At 36.7% G+C, this 10,867-nt stretch overlaps 1 protein-coding gene across 1 annotated transcript; it reads left to right on the forward strand.

Annotated features, from left to right (window-relative positions):
• The first annotated feature begins 1,224 nt into the window (after positions 1-1,224).
• Positions 1,225-7,664, forward strand: LOC108677139 (probable methyltransferase-like protein 24). Its single transcript, XM_018165295.2, has 4 exons — positions 1,225-1,536; positions 2,117-2,257; positions 3,499-3,667; positions 4,001-7,664. The coding sequence occupies exons 1-4, from the start codon at positions 1,225-1,227 to the stop codon at positions 4,198-4,200; spliced, it is 822 nt and encodes a 273-aa protein (XP_018020784.1). The 3' UTR covers positions 4,201-7,664.
• The last annotated feature ends 3,203 nt before the right edge of the window (positions 7,665-10,867 follow it).

Genomic DNA, 10,867 nt, shown 5'->3' on the forward strand with positions numbered 1-10,867 from the left:
TTCTTGACTCAAGGAAACGATGCAAGCAAAAATGTGATTGTCTTACATGACCATTGCACCCGGAAATGTTTTCTTTCGAGATGGCCGGCTAAGGGGTAAATTGAAGAGCAAAATTCAAAGCACTGTACATTGCACAGTGCAATGCTCAGTACACAGTACAGTGGACGGTGCATTGCAAAGCACGGTGTTTATTTCTAAGATCGAATCTCGCGAAAGTTATTATAAATTATTCAGTCAACAGAAAAAAGAATAGATGAGTTGAAACACTCTTACAAATAAAATAAAATCCGGTTTGGTTGGGAACCCCGGTTATCAAGATTAAACCTAAAATTTGTTTTTGCCTACAACGGAAATTTTTGCTGGCAGAAAGCTCGTCAAGCATCAAGACTCAGGGACGAGAAATTTGTTAGCATAGTACTAAACCTTTTTTGTAACATTTTTTTCGCACCGCATGGGTGTAAATGTCAGTTGAGAAACTAGTGAACTGCTGGCTTGCCTGACTACTGCCTTGCCTGACGTCTGCTGCCCTGCCTGACGTCTGCTGCCTTGCCTGACGTCTGCTGCCTTGTCTGATGTCTTCTGCCTTGCCTGGTGTATGCTGCCTTGCCTTGTTGTGATCGGCATACTGTATAATAATTGTTTGTTTAGTTGAATCTTTATTTATCTCTGTTATTCTGCAATTCTGAAATTTTCTAAGCCCATCTTTAATTTTATTTATTCTTAACGTATTTTTCTCAATTATTTTCTCAACTGAAAAAATGGTTCTTTGGAGAACGACGCGTCCGTAGTTAGGGAGAATTTTCGATACGAGTTAGTAAGTTAGTGGAAGCCGTTGGTAGAAGTCGCATGTACACAGTGTAAAGTCTATGAATTTAACGGCGAAAATTACTGTCTTGTTTTTATCCTCCGCAACAAAGTGTACTACCGAACTAGACGATCACACAAGGCTTTTATGAAGTGGTAGCCACGTATATAGACTGCGGCGACGTGTGCGCCACGACGTAAAATGGTGCCGTGACCATTGCAACGATATAAATTGGTACCGTGACCATTGCCTGAAGTGAGTCATGACAGTGCTAGTAGACCTTCAGTAAGCAATTACAGAAAGGCAAAAATTAAACCAGTGGTGATTATTATTTCGTGATTATTTATTAGTGTTTTGTGTCTCCATTCTCATAGTCTTCCAGCGTATATTTTAACTTCAATTCGTTAAAGTTCATCATCATGGCCGAGTCCCTTGACTTACGTCAGACAGCATCTGCGGAAGAAGAAGAGGATTGTATATTAGAGAACTTGAGGCATATTGATAAATTTACGACGGCTGTAAAAGCAAGAACAGGCAGTATGTCAACGAAAACTAGAGACGAGCTCCTATTTGGCGGCCAAGACAATCATTTCATAGTGGGAACTGACGGAAATTATAAAGTGTGTCTGGACGAGGGCGTCGCGCCCACTCCAGGCTCCTGCACCGTCCTGTCCTTCGGCATCAACAACGAGTGGAGCTTTGACGACGCCATGGAGGAGTACGGCTGTGATGTAAGTTTCGTGATAATTTATTTGAGAAAACAAAGGGGGAAATAGAACTGCTGGTGAGGCTTCAACGTGCCTATGAGTTTCAACGTCCCTGTACTTACATCTAAATTTTGAGGTTTTTCATGATGGCCAATGAGTTGTACGTTTCATTTTGGCTGTAAAGCTTCAATATGAATACTCTAAGTGCAGTCAGAAGAAGCTTTAACTATGTCAAAGAGCTTCAACATTATATATAAAGAAAAAATAATCATTAGCGATTGCAATTAAATCAGAATTTTTCAACACATCAACTCTTATTCTTTTTTAGCTGTAGTTTACGCTACTAAGGCTATCTCGTTTAGGTTTATCCACAATATATTCAATCAAATCTATTTAAAATGGCATCAACGTACGGTTTTCGGTGGTTTCCAGAAAATAAATGAATCATTTGCACATTAATCACTGCATGCATGGAATTGAAGTACTTATAACATTACAAAACAACTACTGTTCCAATTTAAAATTGTCCATACGGTTTGTGTGGCTGAAGTCAAGCTGTGTAGGTTTGCATGAACTTAACTTAGATTGTTTCCTCCTGCCTTAGGTGTACTCCTTCGACCCCACCATGAGCGACCCCGAGCACATCCGAGGCAAGAGGGTTCACTTCTACCCTCTGGGCCTCGGCGGTGTCACCCAAGAAGTCGATATTCTCCTCTCCAAGTCAATATTCTCTGCTAAATGTCAGGCGAGTTACCACCGACGTATAATACAAATGATATTATAGAGGTTTATGCGTAGAGGTGTACCAAAATATCATATACTTATTATTTTTCATATACAGGATATTACAACAAATTGAGCAATGTGAAGTGTGGTATTGCCGGAATTTATGTTCGTAATGGATCTTATAATGGACGTGTAATTTAGCAGCAACGTTTTCACAGCTCTAAAATGATGATCCTGAACCTTCCCATAAAATTATATTAGACTCTAAAATGACAAGAAAAGCCTACGAGCCTTAATAATTTTTTGTTGTAAGACTAAAAAAGATTCGTTAGCGATGGAGCAGGTTTTCTTACAGTACGTAAAAGTTCTGGTTACTTTGAGCCTTTTTAAAAATGTATGATATCTGATTAGTTATTTGAATAGTGTAACAAAAACTAAGCATTCACGTTCTTGCAATTTGTTGCAACAAGTAACAAGCTGAACTGTTGTCGCGTTCGTAAAAAAGTTGAAATCTTTTTACTAATCAATTAGCTTCACACTAACCACGACATCACGGCAATGATCGGTGAGACGACGAGCTCCTCAAACGTTCATTCAAATCCTAGCAACGATCGACAGGATGAGCTAGCTAATCGTCTGACCATTGATCGTGCAGGTCCTCACCTACCGCAACAAACTAGCAACGATCGCTAGGATGAGCTATCTAATCGTCTGTTCATTGATAGTGCAGGCCCTCACCTACCGCAACATCCTATAGCAATGATCGACAGGATGAGCTAGCTAATCGTCTGACCATTGATAGTGCAGGTCCTCTCTACCGCAACAAACTAGCAACGATCGCTAGGATGAGCTATCTAGTCGTTTGTTCCTTGATCGTGCAGGTCCTCTCCTATACCGCAACATCCCAGCAACGATCGATAGGATGAGCTATCCAATCATCTGTTCATTGATCGTGCAGGTCCTCTCCTTCTGCAACATCCTAGCAACGATCGATAGGATGAGCTATCCAATCGTCTGTTCATTGATAGTGCAGGCCCTCACCTACCGCAACATCCTATAGCAATGATCGCTAGGATGAGCTATCTAATCATCTGTTCATTGATCGTGCAGGTCCTCTCCTTCTGCAACATCCTAGCAACGATCGATAGGATGAGCTATCTAATAGTTTGTTCATTGATTGTGCAGGTGCTCACCTACCGCAACATCCTAGCAACGATCGATAGGTTGAGCTATCTAATAGTTTGTTCATTGATCGTGCAGGTGCTCACCTATCGTGACATCCTAGCAAAGATCGGCAAGACGAACTCAGTCATCGACTACTTGAAGGTCGACATCGAGGGCTTCGAGATTGACTTCCTAGAGAACGTGCTCTACGACGACCAGGAACTACTCTTCAGAGTCAAGCAGATCGGCATGGAACTACATCCATGTGAGTTTTATTTTCACAGCTTGCTTTGTATGAACCGAAATATCATAATTATTTATAATCGTAAGATTTCCATTGATTTTCCGCCAATAGTTGATTTGTTAGGCAAAACCAGTACTCTATTGACTGGTTGCCGGTTTTGTTAAGGTCGTCCTAATTGGATCAAGGATTAAGTTTCTCAGAATAAATTCAATCATACATAGATTTATCACGATAAAATTCAATTATTTATCTTTCAAAAAGCACGTATAAAGAGTGAGGATACTTTATTTTTATTTGTGTGCTAAAACAATGAGTTGTCTGAGGTTTTCCCTTCATGATTCTTTTTTTTTTCAGCGATTTTCGCAAGTGAAAATACGTCGGTGAGAAAGCAGAAGTACTGGCGGCTCGTCCACAAGCTGCGAAGTTTAGGTTTCACACCGATATTCGGTGAGCCCATTCCTGTATGGCTCCTCTCATACACGTACGATGGAAAAACAGAATCACTTTGTTGTTATGAAATGGTATGGATTAATAACCGCTTTGTGAAGAAATGAGTTTTTATTCAAAGTTTCTAACAACACAATTTATATGAGACATTTCGTATTATTGTTATGAGCATAAGGGTAAGAATCACGAATGCAAGTCATTAGGGATGATACTAATAGAAGCATGGTACACGCAACAAAATATATAACGGGTAATGCATAACAAGCTTGTTTAATTTCATTTTTTCATAATACGCAATTTGCCGCGATTAAATGAAAATGATGGTTTAGCGTATCTAATTCTTTATTGTTACCTATTCATGTAACAACCACCACTTCATAGCATGTGAACTCTCTTAAAATTACAGCAAATTTCACGATTACACTCGGGTTCTCTTATTGGCTGTGGGAGTTCAAATGAAAGCTTAACACGGCATAGATGTCAAGTACATAAATTGCCTTATATGGCTGCAAGCAAAGCGATGTAGGATTTTAATGCGCGAGCAAAAAAAAATCTAGTTGAAATGATGGTAATTCACTTTCGTAAAATCTCTCAGTCCTGATCAATTTAATAGAATGACTTTGTTGAATGCAAAATTGTCGTGTTTAGAACACACAGGAGTATTTTATTATTTTTTCAATGTCAAAAAGTTTCAGGATCAGTGTCAATTTAAGAAATTCTATACCTAATGGGAGGAAAATAATAAAATACGAGCTATTGAAAACAATGGAATGTGTCCTGATGTATCCACAACCTTATTATAGACCTCTGCATTGTATGCTGTGTTTCTATTCCTAATACAAGCTCTTAGCAAGAAATATTTTTTAGGTAACAGTAAGTAACAATAAAACTGTTGTAAGTAGCAGTATTTACCAACAAAAAATTTTTAAGTAGCTGTAAGTAATCAAAAACTTTTGTGAGTAGCAGTGAGTAACAATAACATTTTTGGAAGTTTTTTCTTTTTGGCAGTAACTAACCATAAAAATTTTTGTAAGAAGTATGTAACAATAAGAACTTTTTAAGTCGCAGTAAGTAAACATAAAAACTTCTGTAAGTAGCAGTGAGTAACAATAAGATATTTTGTACGTAGCAGTAAGTAACAATGAGAAATTTTGTAAGTAGCAGTGTAGCGGGCCAGATATTGGCCTCGTTTTGTGTACTAGGTTTCAAGATGCCGCTCTCCTCGAAAGAAAACTGCCTAGAAAAATGTACAAGCGGAACTGTCTGCGGATGTTGTCTAACTCTAGTAGGCAGCGACTTTACATATCATTACCATTATTGTGCCTATCTCTGTTGTATTAACTTTCTTCGTCATCTGGACCTCTCAAGTGTAATTGTATTTTGCGTTTCCAAATAATTACTGTAAATCTCTTGAGTAAACATTTACCTGAACTTCATCCTTAGTTCAGGCCAATGTTGACGTCCGCGTATATTAGTTGTTTCAATTGTCCACGAACCCTATGGACCCGCTGGCAGAGACCTAGAAAGCTTTAGATGAAGTAGTTTCCCGCTACAGCAGTAAGTAAACATAAAAACCTTTGTAATAAGCAGTGAGGAACAATAAGAACTTTTGTAAGTAGCAGAACAATACTCCAAAAGAGCATCATACTTTCTTCGGTGCTTCGTTGCTACGTTGTCAATCCTATCAGAGTTGTGGCAATTCCAGGATAACTATAGCCCTCAATTTCCTCATTCCCAATTCTATACGATACTCGATCGAATAAAAACATCAGACCATTATCGATAACTGACATTCTATCACCTTTGAAGTTATAATTACTACCATCTTTTTTCGTTAAAGTCCCTTCGATGCATAGGTAACTGTCTGATGGTAGTATAAACTGATCTTGATACCGAATAATAAACTTGCTTTCATTGCGTTCACGATTTAAATCAGTTCTAATTTGAGGCTCATAATCATGAGTTTCATCAACATTATGAATTGATTCATCAATTCATATCCTGGGGAACATTGTATGATACCCATTGTATGATATCCATATTCATTCAATTGTATATCCTGGGGGAACATTGGGAAGAAATGTGTACACGATATAGTTAAAATCACTATTGAGATACGATCCTTTGATTATACTGCCAATGAACAAGTATTGCATTAACAGAAATTATATTTACTATATTTGTACTATCATGTTCTACAACACTTTCCAACACTCCAGTATCAAAGCCTAACAGAGTATGTAGACTGTTGAGTTTGCTGAAATAAATTTTCAAGTCAAAATCACGATTAGTTATTACACATTTCAGAGTATTGGTGTTCGATCTTGTATCAATCGAGTACTCGTTTCCGTATGCATTTTTGATAATCTTATTCATACTCTCTATCTCATAGCATCCGGTCGGTATAGTTATAGGGATTACTATACCATGTTTCCCAACAGAAATATTATACAGAAATATATATTATATTATACATATTATATGAGACAAATAATATAATATTATAATATTATATTATTTGTCTCATCGATATTCGGGATGGAGTGACACATATCCAGTCCCACCAATGCCATTCATGAAATTTGTTTGTATCCAATTTTATTGGTGGCGTGAAATTCGTGTCGTATATCACTGTTTCCACAGGTAATAACTAATTTTTGTAATTCAATTTTCTTAAACAAAAATCATTCAATAGTTTAACATCACGCTCAATAAATAAATTTTGTTTATAAAGCCAAATAACAATTGATGTCCTGCAACAGTATCATTGACGTTAGTAGCTAAAACTATTATTCCTGATCCTGAAACATCTGAATCAATATCTGGTCTTGATTCCGGAGCTCGATCCCTAGACGATGTGGGACATGCAGCTTTTATTCTAGTAACTTCATAACATTAATTTTATTTCTGCATCACTTTATAGAGTGGTTGGATGAATTTGTTGTACTTCTCTCTTTTGTTTGCTTTTATTGTTCCATCCGGCTTGAGATGAGCCTTAGTCTGTCTCAAAATCGTTAGATAATTTGCCACATAATTTTCTTCATATTTTTCATGAGATTGTTTTATTAGTAGCTCCCATAACCCAACAGTTCCTTCAAAGACTTCATTACCAATCCCTAAATCATTACCTTGGATGCTGACAATTATTGTATCTCCTAGCATAATGTTTTTACCATCAAATTTAATGCCATAAGCTCTGTCATACTCAGATCCAGGTTTGAACGCTAGATTTTAAAAAGTTTCAGCTATTGAACTAGCTAGTCCTTTTCAGTCGGATTTTTTTGAGTCTGGTAGATTTAATGCCAATTTTTTAGCAGATTTGTTTGTTAATAGTTCTCTGGGAGCATCTTTCAGAGCTAACCATTTATGCTTAGTTTCTTCTACCATTTACTGAGAGGTTCAATTAGAGGCTTATATAATTTTTTAGCATCATTGTATAAGTCTTCTTCCGCAAATTTTTCTTGTGTGAATAGTTTTTTAAGTCGCTCTTTAATTTTATAAAATCTTGTTTTGTTTTATATCAATTCACGTCATTTTATTAAGTAAAATATCTCAAACAACTTGAACTCAATGTCTGTTAATTTTGAACTCAATGTGTGTTCATTTTGAACTTAATGTGTGTTTAACCTAATGTCAGTTCAACTTTGTTAGTTCAGCTTCTGGAATATCGAGATGGGTCATCATATCCCTTCCATTTAACTAACAATTTCCCTTAATTTTTTTCAAAATTTTATCAATTTCATAATATTTTGATAATTCTTCGTAAAAACTCCCTATTACTTCTTTACCGCTCATATCTTCCAGCCTATAAGTTACTGGTTTCGTCTCTAATATTTTAGAGATGATAAATAACTCACGTGTGAAACTAGTGAGATATCCTTTATAAAATGCTTACGTTTTCTACTAATTCAGACACTATCTCCAATCTTCAATTTAGTCTTTCTTACAGCCGTCTTTATTTCGGGGAATAAATTTGCATAGACTATTTTAATGTTTTGTTCCATTGAAGTTCCACATGGAGTCATTTTTATTGATCTATGATAACTACTGTTATAATTATCAACTAAATCTGGTAAAATATCTACCCACTTTTTTGTCTTGGGGTACGTGAAATATTTCCACAGTTTTGTCTTGAGAGTTCGGTTGAATCTCTCAACAACTTGAGCTTTAGTTTCATTTTCAGTTGCAAACCATTGAATTTCAAACTTTATGAATAACTATTGTGTTAGCTTGTTAATGAACTCTATACCTTTGTCTGTTTGAATTATTCAGGAAATTCGTTCAGCGAAAAGCTTTTGGAAAGAGGTTATAATCTCTTCACCAGTTTTTCTTCGAATAGAAACTGCCCATGCATGTTTGCTAAAGATGTCAATCACAGTTAGGATGTGGTTTTTACCTTTATCTGTATACTTTTGCATGTCAAGTAAATCTGACTGCCATTGATCATAGATCTTTGTTACTTTGACTTTTCTTGTGATGAAATTATATTTTATTGGTTGATGTACCTTGTAAAGTGTACGTTTCCTCTAACTCCAAATTAATTTCATCACAAGAAGAGTTAAAGTAACAAAGATCTATGATGGTAACAAAGATCTATGGCAGTCAGATTTAGTCGACATGCAAAAGTATACAGATAAAGGTATAAACAACATCCTAACTGTCGTGAACCTAAGACTTGCTTTCGAGATAAACCACTCCCACGAACAAGTTCATTTGTCCCCACATAGCTGGGTTTAGGATCGTAAAATATTTTATTTAGAATTTTACTACTCACTTCTGTGAATGGATTTCTACGTTTTTAGATACTTTAAGACCAACATAACATTTACCAGCAATTATAGCATTAACTAACTTTGCATCAGTTCTAACATATTCAGGCTCATTAGGATCTACCGCAATTTCAGCCGCTTTCTTCGCTAGGATATCATCGGACTTGTTTCTGTCTTTAGTTTTTGAATGTGTACTACAAAATATATCATGCTCTCTACAAGCTCTATCCAATGAATTAACTCCCTTATAACCTTCATTCAGTCTTTTTTGCACCTTAGTGCCAGGACCACAGATGGAGTATGTATGCTTATTATTGGAAAAACCGTGGAGAACTTGCTCAGATTGAATGTTGAAGGTTAATTGTAAATGAATTTCTGGAAGGGGCTATTTCTCTAATATCGTATTAAAAATGCAACTCCCAATTTTTTCACTACGAAGAAATGATTTCAGCTGGTTCAAATATTCACAATTATCGATCAATAGTAGATCAGGATAGTTGATTAATGTTCTTTTATTGTAGACTATCATTTTTAATAGATTATTTTATAAACACTTTTATCAGCTTGCATTACAGTGGTTTAATGCTAGCGTATTTATACCGTCTGCTAATATACGTTTTTTATCATCGTCAACATTCACTGCAAGTTTATTAATTTCTCTCGTATACAATTCATGATTATCATTCTCTATATTATACATTGTTTTGTATATAGTCTCATTATTTAGTGCTCTCATATATTCATCCTTGGTAGTATTCCTTTCAATAATATTTTTCTTTATACCATTAGCTTTTTTAGTTACAGAACATTTTGTTCGATAACTATAAAGCTTTGCTCGAAGACCTACAAATTCTTTTATGGGAATGCCGCTAGTTTCATCTTTCATTTTATCGATTACTTTTTTGTTCTGATTTGAATATATGAAATGATCCTATGGATAATTCGAAGTGTCAAATAAGTCATGATTATCCCTCATATCTTCATAGAAGTAAGCGGTTTTTATGTTAAAAACAAAAAGCAACAAAACAAAAACCCAAGGGGAAAAAACGGTTGGGAAACCCGCGTCAACCAAAACCTGACAAGAACAACGAAAAACCTACACCTAATTTACAATTTCGTATACGGTTGTTCAAAAATTACACAATTTCATTTCGGTATAGTTTTGTATGCATTGATATGCTAAATAGTGTTTGAAAATGTAGAGTTGCTTGTAACCACGTGTCCATCTTCTTGACTCAAGGAAACGATGCAAGCAAAAATGTGATTGTCTTACATGACCATTGCACCCGGAAATGTTTTCTTTCGAGATGGCCGGCTAAGGGGTAAATTGAAGAGCAAAATTCAAAGCACTGTACATTGCACAGTGCAAAGCTCAGTACACAGCACAGTGGACGGTGCATTGCAAAGCATGGTGTTTATTTCTAAGATAGAATCTCGCGAAAGTTATTATAAATTATTCAGTCAACAGAAAAAAGAATAGATGAGTTGAAACAATGTTACAAATAAAATAAAATCCGGTTTGGTTGGGAACCCCGGTTATCAAGATTAAACCTAAAATTTGTTTTTGCCTACAACGTAAATTTTTGCTGGCAGAAAGCTCGTCAAGCATCAAGACTCAGGGACGAGAAATTTGTTAGCATGGTACTAAACCTTTTTTGTAACATTTTTTTCGCACCGCATGGGTGCAAATGTCAGTTGAGAAACTAGCGAACTGCTGCTTGCCTGACTACTGTCTTGTCTGACGTCTGCTGCTCTGCCTGACGTCTGCTGCCTTGCCTGACGTCTGCTGCCTTGTCTGATGTCTGCTGCCTTGCCTGACGTCTGCTGCCTTGCCTGACGTCTGCTGCCTTGCCTGACGTCTGCTGTCCTGCCTGACGTCTGCTGCCTTGCCTGACGTCTGCTGCCTTGTCTGATGTATGCTGCCTTGCCTGGTGTCTGCTGCCTTGCCTGACGTCTGCTGCCTTGCCTGACGTCTGCTGCCTTGCCTGACGTCTGCTGCCTTGTC

The sequence above is a fragment of the Hyalella azteca genome, unplaced genomic scaffold (genome assembly GCF_000764305.2).
Source record: "Hyalella azteca isolate HAZT.00-mixed unplaced genomic scaffold, Hazt_2.0.2 contig3476, whole genome shotgun sequence".
NCBI classification, from domain to species: Eukaryota; Metazoa; Arthropoda; class Malacostraca; order Amphipoda; family Hyalellidae; genus Hyalella; species Hyalella azteca.

What these genes read in the sequence shown, in the direction of transcription:
- LOC108677139 (XM_018165295.2), top strand. Translation starts at nt 1,225, where the DNA reads ATGGCCGAGTCCCTTGACTTACGTCAGACAGCATCTGCGGAAGAAGAA. An exon ending in TATTCTCTGCTAAATGTCAG is followed by an intron (nt 2,258 to 3,498) that starts GCGAGTTACCAC and finishes TTGATCGTGCAG; the next exon opens with GTGCTCACCTATCGTGACAT. An exon ending in CGGCATGGAACTACATCCAT is followed by an intron (nt 3,668 to 4,000) that starts GTGAGTTTTATT and finishes TTTTTTTTTCAG; the next exon opens with CGATTTTCGCAAGTGAAAAT.